Source organism: Haliotis cracherodii, unplaced genomic scaffold (genome assembly GCF_022045235.1).
Source record: "Haliotis cracherodii isolate W230 unplaced genomic scaffold, xgHalCrac1.p SCAF_1, whole genome shotgun sequence".
NCBI lineage: Eukaryota > Metazoa > Mollusca > Gastropoda > Lepetellida > Haliotidae > Haliotis > Haliotis cracherodii.
In genome coordinates, this window is record NW_027266264.1 from 64,634,812 (window position 1) to 64,656,960 (window position 22,149).

The 22,149-nt window shown below is 40.7% G+C and overlaps 2 protein-coding genes across 3 annotated transcripts; both read left to right on the forward strand.

Annotated features, from left to right (window-relative positions):
• The first annotated feature begins 6,467 nt into the window (after window positions 1–6,467).
• Window positions 6,468–10,270, forward strand: LOC139467206 (uncharacterized). Of its 2 annotated transcripts, XM_071248918.1 has the most exons (3): window positions 6,468–6,482; window positions 7,209–9,010; window positions 9,605–10,270. In XM_071248918.1, the coding sequence occupies exons 2-3, from the start codon at window positions 7,222–7,224 to the stop codon at window positions 10,090–10,092; spliced, it is 2,277 nt and encodes a 758-aa protein (XP_071105019.1). In that variant the 5' UTR covers window positions 6,468–6,482; window positions 7,209–7,221; the 3' UTR covers window positions 10,093–10,270. The 2 variants fall into 2 exon arrangements, with proteins under 2 accessions (XP_071105019.1, XP_071105018.1); XM_071248917.1 differs by lacking the exon at window positions 6,468–6,482 and having other exon boundaries at window positions 7,198–9,010.
• A 4,178-nt stretch (window positions 10,271–14,448) lies between these two features.
• LOC139467232 (uncharacterized) lies at window positions 14,449–17,118 on the forward strand. Its single transcript, XM_071248920.1, has 2 exons — window positions 14,449–16,252; window positions 16,378–17,118. The coding sequence occupies exons 1-2, from the start codon at window positions 14,458–14,460 to the stop codon at window positions 16,869–16,871; spliced, it is 2,289 nt and encodes a 762-aa protein (XP_071105021.1). The 5' UTR covers window positions 14,449–14,457; the 3' UTR covers window positions 16,872–17,118.
• The last annotated feature ends 5,031 nt before the right edge of the window (window positions 17,119–22,149 follow it).

Genomic DNA, 22,149 nt, shown 5'->3' on the forward strand with positions numbered 1-22,149 from the left:
TCGCTGTAGTGTTGACGCGTTTTCAGGGTGATGGTATCTTTCATGTCGTTTCACTTCATGGTGATCCTTTCTGGTTGGTATATCTTTTGAAAAACCATGAACTTATTTCACATCGTGGCAAATACAACACAAATACGTAAATATATGGCGATTATTAAACGAACAAGTGTGTCATACTGATTTTACGAAACGAGTTGCATCGTAGTCCACGGCATGCTGATAGCATTGATCACTGGCTTGTCTGGTCCAGACTCGGTTATTGACCGGCGGCGTCATACAGGTGGACTATTGTTGAGTGCGGCGTTACAAAACAAACATAAGACACCTTTCATTATTCCTCCATAAAACTTTGCATATATATCAGTAGTACTACAGTGCCTATTGTTATCAAAGTCCTGATAACTGGAGTAAGCCTAAACACACCAAATTAGTCAAAGACTAACGAGTCAAATATTTTCCCACAGCTTCATTATATAATTAGCAACAATAGCCATGACAGAGAAACATACTTGACCTGTTCCTATCTAGTATTTTTCGGCTGAGCTTCTAATAAAGACATGTGTAAAGCCCATTTTTGGTGTCCCCCGCCGTGATATTGCTGGAATATTGCTAAAAGTGGCTTAAAACCTTATACTCACTCACTCTAATACACACTTCACAACGTTTTAACCGACCAGTGTAATTAATCTACCGAAGAGTACAGTCAATAACGAAGGAACTGTTTCAGTAATTTGTTTGTTTTCCCGACATTTCTAACATCTTGATTACAATGATGCATAGTTTTCGCCTTGAATTTAATCCTACGCATCCCTCACTAAATTGTCTGGAACTGTTTCCACAAGGGAAGTAACTCTGCTATACTTATCAGCCGTCATTGTTGGCCTTGCATGCTGACTGTATTGATTGTTGTCATTAATGAGTGTGGTTGTGGACAGTGAACATATTTTACGTATTTTTACATAATTACACAATTAGTATTTTATAATAATTGCAAAAACAGTTTACAGTGCAAGCAATCAATTTGGAAGGCCTATATTGATTTGGGTACTGAGACTGCCTGTAACATTATTGTCAGTAATAATATAGGTTCGCGTGTATTAACGTTAAACTAGAACTGCTTTCTATGTCAACAGGCTACTAGCTCAAGATCATATTTGAGGCGTTGCTGGACAGACCCTAAGTGAAAGCAACTTTGAATACAAAGGATTACAGGTTCTCAATTTGCAGAATCAGCGACAGGTTCAGCTGACCAGATTTCCACCGGCAAAAGGTCAATGACTCCTCTGAATGGACACTGACGAATTTATTGTATAATGTTTTTATGAAACTATTCCGTGTTGTCGGGGTAATGATGAAATACGTGTACATTTGTGCAAAATGGTTACGTGGAAAAGAAGATCAAAATCTTAAGTTCTGTCGTTTCTTCTGCCCTCTACATGTATATATTATACTTATGGAAGTCTAGAAGGGACATTTTAGCCATTTGCCGCATTGTGGCGTTGTCGCCCTTTGGTAAAACAAAGAAAAAGATTATACAAAGCGCGAAATGCAACAATGTCGCTTCTAGGATTTCATAACATATGGATATGCAGTCACACAGCTGTCATTTAATCGATGGATATAGGCCTAAATGAGGCATACTAGTTCAATATGTATTAAAATGTATCGATTATTGATAGTTGAATCGCCTGTGTCAACCGATGTTACCCCATTTCTGGCAACCAACTTTGTTGATGATTTTTTAGCTATTTTGAACTTTCTTGTCGTTTTATATACATTAAATTGAAGAGGTAAAATGTCAACTTTACCCAAAACACTTGTTAACCTCTCATAGATGGGTGTTATAGCAATACATACGACTATTGTGTTTCTCCTTCGTCTAGTAGCCATTTTGTATTTTATTTGGAGTTCTGGCCAAAGGTATCCTTCATTAACACAGGTTAACTCAAGTTAATTCAGACCGCCTCCGTGGTCTAGAGCCCGCCCGGAGAGCGGAAGGTCCGGGGTTCGATCCCCGGCCGCGTACCATACCAAAAGACGTACAAAGATGGTACTTGTTGTTACCCTGTCTGGCGCTCGGCATTAAGGGGCTAAAACAAGGACTGGTCGGCTCGGAGTCAGTATACTATGTCTGAGTTGGGTATTCATGTTAAACTGCGACATGGTATCTCAGTGTGCTAGCACTATAAATCGGCATCAGTCCGGACTAGTACAAGCACACAATATGTCGATCATAGTTTTTCATCTTCGTATTTCTAAATCAAATATCCACAAATGTCTAGGACACCGCTTGCAATTATTTTGGATATTTAGGTCGACTCATTGTAAAATCTCAACTCGTCGCTATTCTGTTGCCACGATATGACGAAAGTCAAGATAAAATAAAGAGGCCAGAGGAGGAATCTGTCTCATTTTAAGCCGTATTTCTAACATCCCAACAAGCAGCGACAGACAGGCTGTAAGTACTTACAAGGATAGATTCGTGTATGCGTCCTCCATGTCACATACGTATGTGTGATCTATATATTATTACCATCTCAATGAACACGTGTACATCTGTTACATGCAGGTCATTTCGACATTGTATGTCAAACAGATGCTTACATTGTATATATTGTATTGTTGATAGAAAATGTATTCATTTCAATGTTCTCAACTAGTTTTAGAATCGAAACTGTGATACTCTAGTTATTCTAGTGTCCTTCGCTGACAGGGTTTTTTTCCATGTAAATCTATGTATAATGGGTCAGTTCTCGTCACGATATGGCTGAAATATTGCCGATGTGACGTTAAAGTTTAACTCACTCACTCACTCACTCACATTGCAACACGCATAACAGGAAAAATAAGGTTGGATGTGTACAGTTCATGTTTTGACTTATTTTATGGTAGCCTTAAATTTATTTAATTTTATCGGAAAGAAACCTCAGCTATATATTGGTTTGTGGTACGAACGAATATCACTATCAGTTTTTGCAATAAATAAAATATAGCTTTATCAAAATAAGGTAATTAGACAAACTGCTTTTACTTTGTGATTCATTTTACAAATACTGATACTGGCTGCTTCGGTTAAGATTGCTGACTTTGTGTGCTTGCCTCACAAGGTGCCTCACTCTGGCAGTGTGGGTTCGAATCCCGGATGGGAATGAACCCCCAAAAGTACTAGAATCTGTACTGTTCTAAGAAAGTTTTATCCCAAATATAACACGTGTTGCTTGGGTTAGTCTATTGCATTGGAAAGGTATCAGTCGATGGATGAGTAATCCACTCAACCATGACCTATGTCGTTTTAACCTGTCTGACAAGTTGGAGTCCGAAAAATGGAGCGACACCTTCGCCGAAAACACACACAAACACACCAGGTCCTTGTAAACATACACCTAGACATGGTGTAAATCAATACATCCATGCTTCATTTAAGATCTGTTCGATGCATAACAGCATTCTCTATGACCAAGACATGTGTGGGTTCGCATGTAAGATGAAAAGGAAAATGTTCTCGTCATCAAATGGCCTGTTTAATTATTACTGATATGTCAATCATTGGCTTTCGAATTCGTCTCCGTATTTTTAACGATTATTTTCGTTCCGAAACAGCCGAAAGAAGAAACCATCGATTGACCTTAGTCATGAAAATTCTTGAGTTGCGAAACATTAAGTAAGAAAGATCCTATCTTGTTTGGGGCTGTCCACAGACTCCCGTTCTCATTCTATGATGCGGGTAATAAACCATCAAATAAACATACACAATTACGTCTGTTAAATTAAGAATTATTAAAATGGATTGGGAGTTGGCAATTGTTGATAATAAAGAAGCTGTTTAGAATTCAGCATAACCATTAGTGATTAATCCATTAAACAGAAGCAACCGTTACATGTGATATTTACAGACATATACAAAATTAAACTATTTATGTTACTTCATATGTGTATGGATGGGTTCGAAAAGATTACAGGTTACCTTATCATATACAGTATTACCTCGCATTCCAGATAAAACTGGCGCATCTGTTCTGATCATCATAGAACTACATGAAACATCAACAATATAACATTGTAGAACGGGTTGCGAGCGGTACCTTTGATCTTACCCGTGCTGTATCATGGTAGTAAGAGCACGGTTTGTTAAAGATTATTACCATTGGCTGATGCCAAGATCAGCAAGCCCCGCCTACTAGCTTGAGAAATTTCAAACTTACAATGTTTCTTTAGTGTTGTACACTTTCAAGATTAATAACGTAAATAAACAACAAAAAAACAATAGAAATGTTTATAAATTAAATAAAAGATTACAATGTAACTGTCAAACATAAAAACAACTGGACACAGAACGCATTTTGCAAAATTCGGAAAATTGATAGTTGACAATTCTAATCTGCCTTTCAAAATTCCAAAGTTTACCCTTGATTTAACAATTACATTAAATGTTAAACGTTAACGTTAAAAGTTAACGTCATATTAAACGTCACTAAATTTTACACAAACTCGCTCAATTTTGGAATGACCGTCGCAACCCGTGCTACAAGTCACTTACAACACACCCACCTACTCGTTGTTTGGGCAGTAAGAGCACGGTTTGGCTTGGCATTTGATTGACCCCTCGGCCCTTTTGTCAATCAAATGCCAAGCCAAACCGTGCTCTTACTGCCCAAACAACGAGTAGGTGGGTGTGTTGTAACTATAACATAATTGTCAATGCAAGAGAATAACCAGTCCAGATCAAATTTGCCGTAAAGTGCAAAATATCATAAAACTTCATGAATGGACAACTGAAAATCAGTGATGACACCAGGTGTTCGCATGGGTAAGCATGTCCTGTCCAACAGGTAGAACGTACCATACACACAATTTGCATAAAAAAAGTAAAAAAAGCACAGGAAAGATGTAACACAACATAACAACATATTTCGGTGTAGACTACTTAATTCTGGAACAGAATTGAAACCATTAACGATCTTCCGAAACTTTCACATTTCAAGATACTTTTTCATATTTATACACATCATCAACCGCAATTTCTTGACTTAACGATACCAGTACGAAGGATTGGTAACTTTTACTCTTTCCCTTTCGTGGGTTCCAGGAATGCATTAAAGTCAGCAGAGGTAAAATGGACTACATCCATCTCAACGATGGATTCACGTCTTTCAGCGATCCCCTTAAACATGTCACCAACATGAAGCACGTGACTCAGAGTGTAGATACGTCTTGGTGTCTGTATCCGAAGATTTTGTTGCGATTTCGGATTTTCTCGTTCATTGCCCTCGTCAACCTTCAACATCTCACCACCTGAGGATGCCACCATTGACATACACGGCACAATGAGGAGGAAACAACCATGAAACTTTGCAAAGTTATAAGGATGGGTAGGACTGGTGCCAATGTATTAATATCAAAGAAATTTAAACTTATTTATCCTAAGTCTTAACATATGTTGACAACGGGGCTTAAACACATCAAATAAGTCAAACACTAATAAGTCAAATATTTCCTAACACCTATATTCTACAATTAACAACAGTTACCATGGCACGGATACGTGTCCTGTTCGTACACAGCAATATCTGTTTTTTCTGGTGAAGCTTTAATTATGACCTGTCCACTTCACATTTAACCGACCTGTGTCACGAAGAGTAATTAATCTACCAAAGAGTACGGTCAATAATGAAGGAACTCTTGAATGATCCCAGCCAAGGCCCATAGCCACTCTTGAATGATTCCAGCTAGGCCCAAGTCACTATCTACCAAAGAGTACGGTCAATAATGAAGGAACTCTTGAATGATCCCAGCCTGGGCCCATAGCCACTCTTGAATGATTCCAGCCTAGGCCCAAGTCACTATCTACCAAAGAGTACGGTCAATAATGAAGGAACTCTTGAATGATCCCAGCCAAGGCCCAAAGCCACTCTTGAATGATTCCAGCTAGGCCCAAATCGCTATCTACCAAAGAGTACGGTCAATAATGAAGGAACTCTTGAATGATCCCAGCAAAGGCCCATAGCCACTCTTGAATGATTCCAGCTAGGCCCAAGTCACTCTCTACCAAAGAGTACGGTCAATAATGAAGGAACTCTTGAATGATTCCAGCCTAGGCAGAAGTCACTAGGCCCAAAAGTGATTTGAGCTGGAGATTGAGTTAGTTCTCCTACACAGGTGTTGATGCGTTTTGTCTTCTGTTCGACACAGTCTAAAAGTAATACTTTTTACAAGTAAGTAAAGTGATAAGTTGATTTAAGCATATATATTGCTGACACTGCGTAAAATATGGCTCATGTATTGCTATCAATTCCTATCTTTGAACAATCACTTTTTTTACAATCTCTGGAGGATGTTTGAACTAACAACTGAAAGAGCGCACCTGTTGAAGTAGGTGGCTCGCCTGTTTATGTGTCACTTATCACAGACAGATTAGAACAACCCAGAAAGCAATATAAAGATGAATAACTCCTGACATTGGTTTAGATTAAATGTAGTACATGGTAAGTATGTGTATTTATTACATAGCGTCACCTTGGATTTATATATCATAGACGCTCGACGCACTCTGTTTTTGTCTAACATTTACTTGATTATTAATGATGTTTGAATAGTGAGTTCATGATTATATATGACGCCGATTTGTGATAAGTTTAAACTTGGTCGGAAGCTGAGTGAATGTCGTTTTACGCCGTATCGATTTTCGTCCTATATCTGTGCCGTCTGTAATGATTGAGCCAGGACCCCGTTTCCCAAAGTGATCTTAGAGATATGACGATCTTAACTGCCATGCTTTAACATAGACTTGTATACGACAATCGAAGCGCTAAGATAGTTTTGTGGAACTGGACACTGGATTGATAGTATGACGAACTACATCGGAATACAAGCGTCATCGTGCTTTAACTATACCAATTCAAAGCAAAATTATACATTATTTCACTACACATAGATGCACATAGACAGAGCAAACATTATTTCGTAATTCTATAACCATAAGCAGTATGAATGAAGCTTTAAAAAACGCCAACGTCGAATTTTAAAAATAATCACGGCCGTAGAACTCGAAAAGATGTAGTCAAACAAAAGTGCAAAGGATGATTCCAGTAACCCACATTCACACATCAACGTCAAACAGTACAATAATGACGCCAGGTTACATGTCACCCTCGTGGAACACAATGACCACCATTAACCTTCACGATGGGTTTCCATTGAATGTGTTCCAGTGTGGGAGACACAATGCTGACTGAACTGGGTTTCCTGGTTTTCTTCACTTGCTCTGCGCTGTCCTGGGACCCGGATGCTGGAGTAGTTGTTTCTTTCACCAAACGCCCAGGCGCAAAGGCAATCGCCTCGTCCAATCAGGATAAAGCCAACCTCGTCATTGACAGCAAGGACAGCACCCACTGGACCTCTGAGCCATGTCTGCCTATGAATTACATCAATAACAAGGACCTCAACGTGCTGTTCAACGCATGTCAAGAAGGGCGTTGCACAACATCAACAGGATCGACAAGCGTGCCTTCTGCAACAGATGCTAATTGGAAAACGGTCTTCAAAGCTGGGGTCAGTAATGGACAGGCAGAAATTCATATAAGATTGAACAAAGATACCCCTCTGAAACTTGTATCCCTTCAAGGTAAATTCCACGGACCCACAACTCTGACTGTTGATCATGGTAACGACCACAAAACTATTAAAGTCCTAAGTCCTCAGGATGACTACCAGAAAGAGACTCTGGCCCTGAATAACGCATCTGCCCTCGGTATTTCTCTCACATCAAGTCAGTCTTTCTCCTTGGAGGAAATAGGAGCTCTTGGTCAACAAGGATGCGTCGATCGTCTAGTGATAGACCTTGGCTCAGTGGAGACTCTTGGTTCAATCAGAGTTCGATCCTGGCCAGGAGAAGAAACATACTACTCCAGATTGATGACGTCCCTTGACATGACAACCTGGTACACCGTGACCGATATTGACCCCAAACTTGTTAATGCCCAATATTACAAGATAGACCCTCCCGTGCAGGCGCGGTACGTTGCCATTGAACATGACATCCATGACAAAGACTGGGTTAAATCGTTTGTTTGGGAACTTGATGCATTTGGCACTGATGGAGCCTGGGGTCCACCCCCAACTCCTAAGCCGAATCCTGATAGTTTTCATCAAATGTTTGGAGTAAATGGAATTTGGGGCTGGGGTCTTAAAGGACAGGTTCTACATCCTGGACAGGGGGCGTTTCTGTACAGCCAGGTTGCCTCTCATGCCAGGAACTACCATCAAATAGGGTGGGACATTGCGAAGCTTGGGGACAGAGCTGGGTATGACAACATGGCACAGGGACATGGGACCAGTGCCAAGTCTTGGGTGAACTGGGATACAGAGTATGGTATTTGGGTAAAGGCTAACTTGTCAATCGACGTCTCCATCCAGTTTAAAGCTGACAAGTACCCGCCAAACCTATGGACCAACCCGCAGCAAGAGGCATACCAGTTTGGTAAGGATTTCGCTGCTCACTTCGGACCTACAAAGGGCAATGGTCTTGTCACGGCAGCTGAAGTGGGAAATGAACCATGGGATTATCTTCACGATTTCTACGCCACAATTCTTGAAGGAATGGCTAAAGGCCTCAAAGATGGAGATCCCGGAATCAAGGTCCTTCCTGCCGCACTCCAGTCGTTTGACAAAACTGCAGAAAACCCTCCATGGCATGCCAACTATATCGGTACAAGGGTGACCGAGGCAATTGCTCCATATATTGATGTGCTGAATGAACATGTATATAGTTTTGTAACTAAACCAAACGGCACTCGCATTCTATCTTACCCTGAAGATCATATGAGTGAGTTCAACGGCATGAAAAGTATGGTCAGATGGCGAGACGTGAACATGCCTAACACCCCTGTGTGGATCACCGAGTACGGCTGGGACTCTCCTGGAGCCGGGGAAACCTGCACCTACTCCGAGTGTGTGTCTGAACGGGCGGCAGCACTGTACGGCATCCGGGCTCTCTTGATCATGGCTAGAATGGGTAGGTACAGGTTCAGTGAAGCCTTGTTAGATAATTCCGTGTGAAGGTTTTTGGACCAAATGTGTGTCTGTATACAGTGTAAAGACGTACCTGATTGCCTGACGTTTCGGAACCACGTATATTGTTGATTACTGTTGAAATTGAGGTACTGCGGGCTCCACCCTCTCTACTGCGATAGTGATCATTTGAAAAAAAGATTGGATTATTTGGGAACACAATTTCGTTAAAAAACACTGCGAGAGACACAAGTTTGGCCTTGCTTGTTGATGTCGTTTTGGGGCGCCATACCTTGCTGTGTCAGCATGCACTCAATGTACTGCATATGCTTATTTCAAGTCTGATGAAAACAGACATGTTTGCTCGAGAATGTATTTACGTATTAATTATTCCATTCCCATGGGGATTCTGGGTCAGAATAAGCCCCCAAAACTGGATGGTTGCAACGATCGGCTGATTGTGTTTCATCGTACTCTTACTGAATGGATCGTTACTTAAGAAATCGGCCACTTTTCAGCTGTCTCCGTTTTCTATAGGCAGAAATGACATAGCTGGAGTAAAACTGCATTCTCTCACTCATGCATCTATGTATTTCAGGTATTCAAAGAGCTACCTGGTTTTACTTTGAAAATCACGCGACGGCCGAATGCCCGCAACCGCGGATCTTCTGTCGCAGCGGCCTCACGGGATCCAAGGAGGTCAATTTTGCCAAGAAGAAGGTCTTTGATATCCACAAAGCCTTCCTTGACTACGTGGGCAACACACACTTCCTGCAGGTCGTCAAGGAGGACAACGATGCCTATGTCTATCTCCTTGGTGACATGAAACATGGATCTGGCTCTCCCATGGCAACCCACGTTGTAGCTTGGCGACCTATCAATGGTGATGATATGTCATCTCAGTCTGTTTCCTTGTACCTACGAGCTCACCCTAAGTCTGCCAAATACATCACTCCTGATGGTCTGACCACGGCCCCAACACCGTCATCCAGCGGTGGACACTGGGTGGTCAGTCTCAAGTCTGAACCTATTATAGTTGAGGTCAACAGCTTTGCTGTGTCTGGTGGAGTCAGTCCTGTTGGTTAAATGTATATAAATATCTTACATCATTGATACGCTTGTCGGAGTTTTATTGAAGGATGTTTACAATCCAGTGGGAGCAGCAGCACCTAACATGAATCTGAGTTACGTAATCGAGCGTCAACCGCTATTAATAATTATCAAGTCGAGGTGTCCTTATATCTTTATACACGTACAGATCTTAACTAGAAATTAATTCTGAACTATCAGTCCCCGGTAGATTGTATGAATAATAATGAATAAAAGCGACAAATCCAGGGTCCATTTTACGACTTGTGTTTTTTAAATCACTATCAAATATTGAAGACACCAGGCGTTAGTGAAAAGGTGTGCGTAACCTGCCAAGCCTGTCTCAAACACATGCAAAGGCAAGTCAACTGTCCACCTGAACAAACAGGAGAACATATGGTACAATTAAAAACAAGAAATTGCATTAGACATCACTTTGGTAACTGGGCAAATTTGGAAATGTCTTCCACGATCACGTCTACCTTAAAATGTTTTGAATGCTGTAACCCTGTTCAAAAACCTTTTGAGCAGAGGCCGTATGATACACATTGAAATATTCTTTATTGTACCTCAAAAGTTGTGAAATGTAGACTCCAAATACAAATTGGTAACACAAATATAAATTGTCCATGCCAATTCGATAACGTTGATGACATAATGTTTATTGAATTTTAAACCTTTGTTAGTGTAAGAGGGCTAGAGTACATCCACCAATTCATGGGTACACAAAATGTAATGCAAATACAATTGTTGACATCGTGTTCTTGGGTTTTGAAGTTTGGATCAGTTTCCCTAAATGTCCTACCAGTGGGGCAGGATACGCTCACCTTGTCGCGAACACCTGGCGTGACCACATGCTCATGATATAGTCGGAATCGTACAATCGACTCTGCTTTATGCAGAGACTTCTATTGGATATGGAAAGGGTTTTGTCGCTATATTTATAGGAAGAAATTATTTCTGGCTTTTTCAAAATAAGGTAAATTCAATGTTGAACATTCTTAGAATTCATCAGTGGAAAATAATTATTTGTATGGGCAACAGGGGACGTTTTCCCTTGCCTGGCCAGAACGTAGTCATACCCAGAAAAGGAGTTTAACATTTTAGTGTTATGGTCTTAAACCTCGCGGTCACGCATACATGAATCAACACATCCCTGGTCTCTTGAAACATGATGGTGGGAAGGACCTTCTCGCCATGCAGTCTTCCTGAAGAAAGAATCTTCATGAATATATTATGTTGCCATTGTCATAATGAACACTGGATTTAGTGATTGTAGGTACGTGTGGTCATTCCTTATCTATTGAACGAATTGTTGTTTTCGTGGTCAAGGTCAAGATACCAGATAGTAGGACAAAAGAACGGAATTCATGATTGCAAATGTTTGGTCATATGGCAAAAACTCACCTTAAAGGACAACCACAGACAATAGGTTTCTCAACCTTTATCCAAAAATGATTTCTGTCATTATTTGATTCTTTTTTGTGTGTGTGTTTTATTTAGTAGCTCAACGATATAAATGGATCTAACGAACCTTCCATAGTTACAAAGAGTAAATGAGGATCAATATGGCTCCGTGGTCTAGTGGTAGAGCGTCCGTGCGGACGTTAAAAGATGGTACTTGTTGTTACCCTGTCTGGCGCTCGGCATTAAGGGGCTAAAACAAGGACTGGTTGGCTCGGAGGGAGTATACTGTGTCTGAGTGGGTATTCACGTTAAACTGCGACATGGTATCTCAGTAGCTAGCACTATAAATCGGCATCAGCCCGGACTAGTACAAGCAGCCACACAAACACACACACGTACATGCACGTCGCTATATAAGCGCAATAATCTTGGACGCGACGTTAAACCCTATTTCACCTCACCCACCTTATATTTGAGCATTTGAAGTTGTTTCACTTTTAGATTAAATCTATGCATTATTGAATCGACATCAAAGACACAGTGCGTCCCAATTCTTTGATAACATTGTGTATTTTACTGTCTTGATTTGCAACTATTATTGACGTCCAAACTTTTATAAAGTGAAATAAATTATGATATTTAAATAAAGTATTTCAGATTCCTAAGCTGGCTCAAAAGTAGATTTCAAAATATCTCATGAAATCCATTTGTAAAAAAAAATATTTAAAATAAAACATTTTAGCTATGTTCTTGATCACTATCAGTTAAAAGGAGGTTATATGTTAGTGCAGTAGTTTATTCAAAAAGTAATATCGTGATAAAAAAATAATGTGCTGAGGTAAGGTATTTCAGTTTCAATTGTCTGAATTGGTACAGTCAATATCTTTTTAAATACACAGAATCATGGGAATAACCACCTGCATTTATTGGCATTTATTGTTCCAGGGCATTCATGTTTACCTCACAAGGTTTGGGTGAAAGACATTTCAGCGGCATATGCCTAAATGGAGAGGAATCGTTTCAGCACAAAGAGCTAAGTTCCAATGGTTCTATCAAATCAATGTAACCAGCAAGGTGTATTTATGAATTATGTAAACATTGTCATAACTTTAACCCTTTTTTTTATCTAATTACATTTGTATTTGAATAGTCTCTATAACCTTTTTCTAAGAATTATTTCCATATATATTGTTTTATTATGTTGGGCACAAACACTTATAAGTAACTTGTCCATAAATAGTTATTAAATATGAAATCATGTGTACAGAAGATTACAGAAGTAATAATTATGATATGTACGAGCAGCCTAGTTCTCGGTGTGCTGCTTGGTTACAGCCAAGGCCTGGGTCTGGTTCACTACATGAGGGCGGTCGGGTAGCCTAGTGGTTAAAGCGTTCGCTCGTCACGCCGAAGACCCGGGTTCGATTCCCGACATGGGTACAATGTGTGAAGCCCATTTCTGATGTCCCCCGCCGTGATATTGCTGGAATATTGCTAAAAGCGGCGTAAAACCATACTCACTCACTCACTCACTACATGATTGGGGCCGTTGTGTAGTCCAGTAACCAAAACCTTTGCATGACTTGATATCTTTATCTACAGTTTTCTGATTGGACGGTGAGGTATATTTAGCCCGACATATCTGGCCTGAAGAGCCACTAGGTCTTTGATAACAGGTAAGCAGACCATTAACGTGTTTACTTTCGTTCATGAGGCGGACTAATTTCTGAGGTATAATTATTTTGATATCAAATTCTGTCTGAGAGTTACTCTTTCCATTCTTCGACCAATCCATTATTCTAATCTTAGCAGCTTAGGTTGTATATCTCGTATGATAGTTATTGTTTAATGTGTACATGTATTAAAAGTTATTAGTTTTAATGTGACACAGTGGCCTTCTGTTCATGAATGCATGTACTCTTTATAAAAGCTGTGATACTAAATCACAGAAGACCTATTTCTGCGGAATGAGCCATTTATTTTTCCACATTGTTACGAGGTCATTTCTAAATTCGGGGGCACGGGTGGCCCAGTCGTCTAAGGCGCCGCGATTCGCTGTGCAGAGTTGCGTCCCTTGGGCACGCCAGAAACCTATGATTGTGGGTTCGAATCCCGGTACGTCCCGATTATGTTTCAAGGTTTGTCAGCACCATACCCGTGCTCGTGGGTTTCACGGAAGTGGTAACGTCTGAGACCTGCATCACTTCGGGCTTTCCTCCCACATTAAGCTGACACGCCGCGATATAACTGTAATACTGTTAAAAGCGGCGTTAAACTAAACCCACTCACTCACTCACTCATTTCCAAATTAAAACGCAAAGGCAAAACCCGAAATGGTTTCGTACAGAACAGCAGTATGAAATCAGTAAATGACCACAAAAGATCAAGGAATGATTAACAAGATATATTAAAACACAGAATCTTAGGTTCACAATCACAAACGTCAATACAATGGGTAGCAATAAGTCCCGGCATCAATAAGTAGCAGGCCCAGTAGGGCAGTGCACTCACGAATGTCGCGAATTTGTCCCTGTCAAATAACTGGTGAGAGACATGAACTCCGTTTGTGAATTCGCAATAGTGTTGGAAGCTGACAGGAATCCTCTGTTTTCAAATATCCCGTCCGCAATGGGCAGGTAGATAAGAGGCCAATCAGGTCATAAAAGATCTCTAATCGCTCTTGTGTACATCCCAGATAAAGGTACAGAAAGCATTCTGGAAACATCTCGAACGATCAAGTCTGTCTCGTGTTTGACAACAACCAAGGGCAGATACCTCTAAATTCCATTTCAGGCTTAATGCAGCACTTGATATTTTCGAGCTCCTCGTCATTTACTGCCACTGACCATCACTACCAGTAAACCTTCAACACTGTCTATTGCCACATAACATCATCGCCATGCATATTCAAGTGTATTGAGTAACTGTCTTGTCTTCTTTCAGACAGGTTGCATCATGCATCTCCTTTCCATCCTCTTGTTAGTGACAGCCAGCCACGTGATGGCCTGGGATCCTGACGCGGGTTTGATAGGTTCATACACGAAAAGACCTGGGGCAAAGGTCATTGCCTCATCCAATCAGAAAGATGCTGATCTGGTGATTGACAACAAAGATGACACCCACTGGACTTCAGAAGGTTGTCTTCCAATGCAATACATTCCTCATGCAGAGTTGAATGTTTTGTTAAATGCCTGCCAGAAAGGTCATTGTTCCAGCTCATCGGGTTCTTCCGGGATAGCTTCCGCTACTGATGGAAACTGGGGTACAGCTTATAGATCTGACGTTGTAAACGGTAAAGCTGAACTTCACATCAAACTTGATAGTGATATTCCTCTTCGGTTCGTAACGTTGCAGGGAAATTTTGGTGGGCAGGCGACCTTGACCGTTGATCATGGCAATGACCATAAAACAGTGAAAGTCATGGACACTAAGGATGACTATCACAAAGAGACGCTGCCTCTGAATAATGCCACTGCATCAGGAATTTCAATAACTTCAAGCCAGGCATTCACCATTCAAGAAATAGGTGCTCTTGGTATTTTAGGATGTGTCGATCGTCTGGTAGTAGACCTTGGTTCAGTGGAGACTCTTGGATCTATCAGAGTTCGATCCTGGCCAGGAACAGAAACATACTATTCAAGACTGATGACATCACTTGACATGAAAACTTGGCATAAAATTACAGACATCAATCCAAAAATTGTTAATGTACAATTGTTCAAGATAGATCCACCTGTTCAGGCCAGGTACGTTGCTGTTGAACACGACATCCATACTGAAGACTGGGTTAAATCCTATGTCTGGGAACTGGATGCCTTTGGAGCAGATGGAAACTGGGGACCAGCACCATCGCCTAAGCCGAGTTCCAAATCCCTGCGGCAGATGTTTGGTGTGAACGGCATCTGGGGATGGGGATCTCGAGGTCCGAGTGTGAACTTAAAGCCGGGTCAAGGAGCTTACCTGTACGATAAAGTGGCCTCTCATGCCAGGAACTACCATCAGCTCGGGTGGGATGTGAAAGCACCCGGCAACAGGGCAGGGTATGACCAAATGGCACAAGGTCATGGAACCAACGCCCTACCTTGGGTAAACTGGGATACAGAGTACGACATTTGGGTGAAGGCTAATTTGTCTGTTGATGCCTCCATTCAGTTCAAGGCTGACAAGTACCCTCCAAATGTTTGGAAAAACCCAAAACAAGACGCGTATCAATTCGGTAAAGATTTTGCTGCTCATTTCGGACCTACAAATGGCAATGGTTTTATCACGGCAGCTGAAGTGGGAAATGAACCATGGGATTATCTTCACGATTTCTACGCCACAATTCTTGAAGGAATGGCTAAAGGCCTAAAAAATGGAGACCCAGGAATCAAGGTCCTCCCTGCAGCGTTTCAGGCTTATGACAAAACTGCAGAAAACCCTCCATGGCATGCCAACTATATCGGTACAAGGGTGACCGAGGCAATTGCTCCATACATTGATGTGCTGAATGACCACGTGTACAGCTTTGTAACGCTGCCAAATGGTACACGTATTATGTCTCACCCTGAGCATCCCCTGAGCATGTTCAACAGCATGAAAAACATGGTCAGATGGCGAGACGTGAACATGCCTAACACCCCTGTGTGGATCACCGAGTACGGCTGGGACTGTGCTGGAGCCGGGGAAACCTGCACCTACTCCGAGTGTGTGTCTGAACGGGCGGCATCACTGTACGGCGTCCGGGCTCTCTTGATCATGGCCAGGCTAGGTACATTCCTTTCTCTATCACTCTTCTTTGAAACCTGTAGTAATTGAAACAAGTAGTATTTAAAAGCAACAATGTTATTTAGCCTTACATTGTTTGACATTTATACTGATGTTCTATGTATTCAGGTATTGAGAGGGCAACCTGGTTTTTCTACGCCAACCTGGATAAGGCGGAATGCAGTCCTGAAGCCCAGCACATTTTCTGTCGCAGCGGCCTCACGGGATCCAAGGAGGTCAACTTTGCCAAGAAGAAGGTCTTTGATATCCACAAAGCCTTCCTTGACTACGTGGGCAACACACACTTCCTGCAGGTCATCAAAGAGGACAACGATGCCTATGTCTATCTCCTTGGTGACATGAAACATGGATCTGGCTCTCCCATGGCAACCCACATTGTAGCTTGGCGACCTATCAATGGTGATGATATGTCATCTCAGTCTGTTTCCTTGAACCTACGAGCTCACCCTAAGTCTGCCAAATACATCACTCCTGATGGTCTGACCACGGCCCCAACACCGTCATCCAGCGGTGGACACTGGGTGGTCAGTCTCAAGTCTGAACCTATTATAGTTGAGGTCAACAGCTTTGCTGTGTCTGGTGGAGTCAGTCCTGTTGGCTAAATGTATATAAATATCTTACATCATTGATACGCTTGTCAGAGTTTATTTGAAGGATGTTTAAAATCCAGTGAGAGCAGCAGCACCTAACATGTAGCTGACTTACGTAATCGAGCGTCAACCGCTATTAATAATTATCAAGTCGATGTGTCCTTATATCCTTATACACGTATATATTTTAACAAGACATCTCTGAATCATCAGTCACCAGTAGATTGTATGAATAATAATTAATAAAAGCGACAAATCCATAGTCCATTATACGATTCCGACTTCAAGGGTGTGTTTGAGAATCACTATCAAATAAAATAAATATTGGCGAACTGAGTGTGTTGGAATAATGTTAATGTTAGATGCATAGGATGATAATGTCATAGAATCTTCCCACATGCACTGCTGGCATGTCTAAATCCCAATATATGGGAAAAGTTCCTTGATGACTTTATCGTTGAAACCTTTTCCTCAGGTCGAAGTGCAGAAACGATATATATCTTAAAACGATATATTTGAATCATCATTCATAGGCAGTCTATACAAATGGAAACGAATACAAATTGTCAGTGTGACTGCCATACACTTAATGGTATCTTATTTTAAATTACCAAATACTAAAAATATTTAGGAAGGAGGGAGTGAATTCATCGACCCATCTATCCATTGTTGCATTCAGAGGTACATGGGGCGTGCTGCAAATGCAATTGCCGACCTCTTGTTCTGGGATTCTGATGACTTGTTTCATCTAGAAGTTTAACAAGAAATTGTTTTCAGGATTCCTTTCTGGCTCTTTCAAAATAGGGTAAGTTTTCAAAGTTGAACATTTCAGAAAAATTATCAGTACCAAATTATGGTGCATATGGAAAACTGGGGACGTTTTCACAGGCCTGCTCAGAACGTATTTATAACGAAAAACGGACTTAAGTCCCGTGGTCACAATTTCTGATGAAGAATACTCCATCAATACATTCTTTAAACATTTTCGTAATAAACACTGGATTAATGATATGTAAAATATCGTAGGTATCTAGGCTGATTCCTTATCTATTGAACAAAATTTTGTTTACACGCTGTGGCGGTCAGGTCACAGAAGCCAGAAAGTAGGCGAAAAAACTGACTTCATTACGTTGCGTGACGGAAAGGCAGCTCAGGAAAATTGCCACTAAAGAAAAAACATACTAAAATATAACCCGACTGCATGTAACTCAGGTTATGCATTAGTTCGGGCATTCTCCTGAAGGGGTGCCAGAGGTATACCTTATCCAAAAAGGTTCCGTGTTCTCAAAGAAAAATATGCTTATCAGCATTTATCACAAGTACATTTTTTTAATAAACTGTGGACGCGAGATCACGGAGGCGGTCACATTTTCCTAGTGATCAATCCATAGCCAAATATCTCCCTTCATTGCTTTTAAATTTTAAACGGCACACTCTAACTCTTAAAAGAACGTTTCTAAATCTTCCTTCTGATAAGACTGAGAAGTAATGTCCCTGGTTCTAAGAGACTCTTAATTCTTCATAAAGATACTAGTAAATTTCATTAAATCAATTTGTAAAAAACATTTACAAATAAAACATTTTAGCTACGTTCCGGGTCACTTAAGGTATAAAGAAGGTTATGTGCCTGTGTTAAAACATAATGTGAAGAGGTTTATATAGAGCGCAAACAATCATGGGAAAAGTCACCTGTCTTGAAGGTCAGTCCAGATTCAGGACATGCATATCTACTAAACACCGATTGGGTGAGACAAGTCCAAGTAGGTCATATACCTAAATACAGAGCAGTCGTATCCAACAAACAAGGTCAAGTTCCAGCGGATCCATTAATGATAAATATACTGCGGGACAAAACAAAAATAAGTAAACACTTGAAAATTGGAATTGACCAAACAATTACAAACGTTATGAAAACGTTACTTGGCTGAATCACAGTCACTGAAACACTGGAAACTTTAGATACAAAACATAACTATGATACCAATATCAACATCGAACAACCATTTCTTGTTTGTTTCATTTTTAGCCACCATCAATCATGGATGTATACGTTTTTGCCCGGAAGAGTATTTCAATCAACAAAACCAAGATTAATCATTTTGTGTCAGATGTTGTGACTGATGGGTTTGTTAAGCCACGAATTTCATTTGATAAGCAAACAAGTGTAGTTGGTAAGCGTCTTGCTGACATGTGTAGACTGCTTGATCTACACACTGTAAATGGTACATGTGGACATGATAAAGATATTGGACATCCATACATAGAACAATGGCTGTAGTCAAAATTAGGTTATTGTATCGAACTCATTATTCGATCAAATAGTAACGTTCTAAATTACCTCATACACTGAAGCGGAACATATAACACTCACAGTTACTTGTAGTTATCTGAAGGTGTTTTAGTAATGAAAGTTGCTAAATACTTGTACAAGTGAAGTGAGGTGAGGTGAGGTGAGGTGAGGTGAGGTGAGGTGAAATGGGGTTTAACGTCGCGTCCAAGATTATTGAACTTATCTTTCGACGTGCTTGCAGGTGTGTGTGGCTGCCAATTTATAGTCCGAGCTCACTGAGATACCATGCCGCATTTTAACATGAATACACCACACAGACGCAGTATACGGACTCCGAGCCGACCAGTCCTTGATTTAGCCCCTTAATACCGAGCGCCAGACAGGGTAACACGTACCATATTTTAACGTCTTTTGGTATGACACGGACGACGATCGAACCCTTAACCTTCCGCTCTCCGGGCGGATGCTTCACCACTAGACCACGGAGGCGGTCTGTACAAGTACATGTCTACTTGATGATGTTGTTCATAAAGCACCTACAGATGTTGGCAGTGGTCTCGGGGGGTTTACTGAATAGTGAGTGGACCTGGTGTCATCACTGATTTTCAGTGATCCATTCATGTAGTTTTTATCATTATTTGGCCTTTTTCGGCTCAATGTAATCTGTTTCAGCAGATAGTCGAGACGTTTGATATTTACTGATGTTTCGTTAAACTCTGCTGGATGCATGAGAAGTAAGGCTGAAATGTGGAACAGCAAAGCAACTAAATGGTTTGACAGCAGATGTGAACTCCACAAACGAGAGACATATCACTATCTAATTATACAAAAACAATAAATGGAAGGTATCTTAAGTTGTACATCACTGCAGGAAATAGGTATAAGACTGTCGGAGGGAGTCAAGAGCGCAGTATGGATTTCAAGAACAATATCATTTTCGTATGTCTGTGGACGATCCTGGATTGTTCTGGAAGAAGCTTAAGGCATTGTCGGGAAACAACAAAGTGCAAATAATGTATGTACATACGCATGGCAAAGTTGCTTCAAAGATGTTTTCCAAAGCCATGTCCTGGCTGTGGTAGACAAATACACATGATGCACATGCCGTTAAGGAAGTGTTTAATGTCAAAGCTGATGAGGTGTTTTTTCAGACTGATGCCATTTTCAACGTCCCTATTCATGCAGATAAAATGTTGGTATCAACAAATTAAAATGTAAAAAAGCAGCTGATACAGACCTTTCGATTTTGATACAGACTATTTGAAATCATCAGGTTACATTCTTTTCCGATATATGGAAATACTTCGTGACGAAATGTATAAGGAAGGTATGAGCCAAAGCAAATATTGAACCCTTCGACAAGAAGGTGGTGGAAAGAACCAAGAACATGATCGTGCCATATGACTTTTTAGTATTTTCGGAGGGATATATAAAGAAATATAAAGAAAGCAAACGATTGAAGTTCTAGTAAACTTTCGAGTGATGTCAGCAGCAGCGAGTGGAATTTAGAGTTATAGCCCTTGTTTACTGGAATGGCAGGTTTAATCATTCGAGAAGTTTCGGAAAGGCAGCTTCAAGAAGGTTCGCTATACCGACAAGATTCGAGGTCTTGTTAGACCTACCAGGTGCGGATTGGATACATGCTGTAAACACGGTAAGTTCCTGTCCTCTGCCAACGCTATTCTGGATTTCAGAACGGACACAGACCTGTTTCTTGACATTCGACATTGACACGGTTTCTAAACATTCCTGAATGCACTTACATTAATTTATGGGCCTGATATGTTTGCTGCTGCCACTTATGTGACCCAATGTGTTCCATTTGTTATTGCTAACCTAAAACTGCACTTTTAAAAGTGTCCGAAAATGCATTTTTATTTTTTTAAATCGTTTAGTTTCTGACATTTCTGATAATTTTCACAATGGTATTCAGCTATTTCCATGCATTTCAGAAATCTTTCTTTTGGTGTTTGACGATGATGCTGCCCCTTTCTACCACTAGGCTACCCCACTGGCCCTGTCTGGCTCATTGACTTCCATCAGTTTGACTTACAACAGACACACGTCACTACTGCACAGCTTATCAGCGGTGTCGAGGAAGCGGTGCATATAGATTAACCTATGAAGTACCCAGTGTCAAAGGATGTAAGGGTGCAACCATATCATGTTAAGAGGTTAGAGCCGAGATCTATTCTGAAAAAAATAATCAAGCCCGTTTTACTGAAAATACAATACATATGCCTAGCATTGCAGGAAATAGTAATGTGCCCTTTTCATGCAGACGAGGGTTGATATGGGGAGGTGAAATGGGGTGTAAAAACTTAACGTCCAAGATTATTGCCCTTATATAGCGACTAGCACGCGATTTTATAGAGCCAGCCCACTCAGACACAGTATATTGACTCCGAGCCGACTAGTCCTTGTTTTTAGCTCCTTAAAATTAATGCTGAGAGCCAGACTGGGTAACTGGGGGTGTTATACGGGTCTGGTTTAACACCCCCTGTGATATGACCGTCTCTGTTGGCTCAAAATTCCAGTTTTCATATGGTCACTCCCTAACTCGACACAGCTTTATGAAACAACCAGGACATGTCCACCAGTGTATGTAGGTCAAATATATACTGACCATAACATAATGACAAATATGTCCCAATTCCTTTTGAAATTTTCATTGTTTCAAGATCACAACTGACCAGCCAAACTGGCTGTGCAGAGTTGCGTCCCAGAAACCTATAATCATGGCTTGCCCTGATTATGTGCCTAGATTTTTTATCACCGTACCCATGCTTGTGGTTTTCATGAAAGTGGTAAGCACATAGTTATTATCACGTCAAGTGGACAAGCTGTCATCTAGTGCAATACTGTTCAAAGCAGCATTAAACCAAACTCACTCACTCTCCCAAATAAATCAACTGCAAACACAAGCCACCGAATTTAAAACAATTTAATAAACTCTATAATACATTTGTTGATAAAAGTAAACATCAAATAAATAGTAAA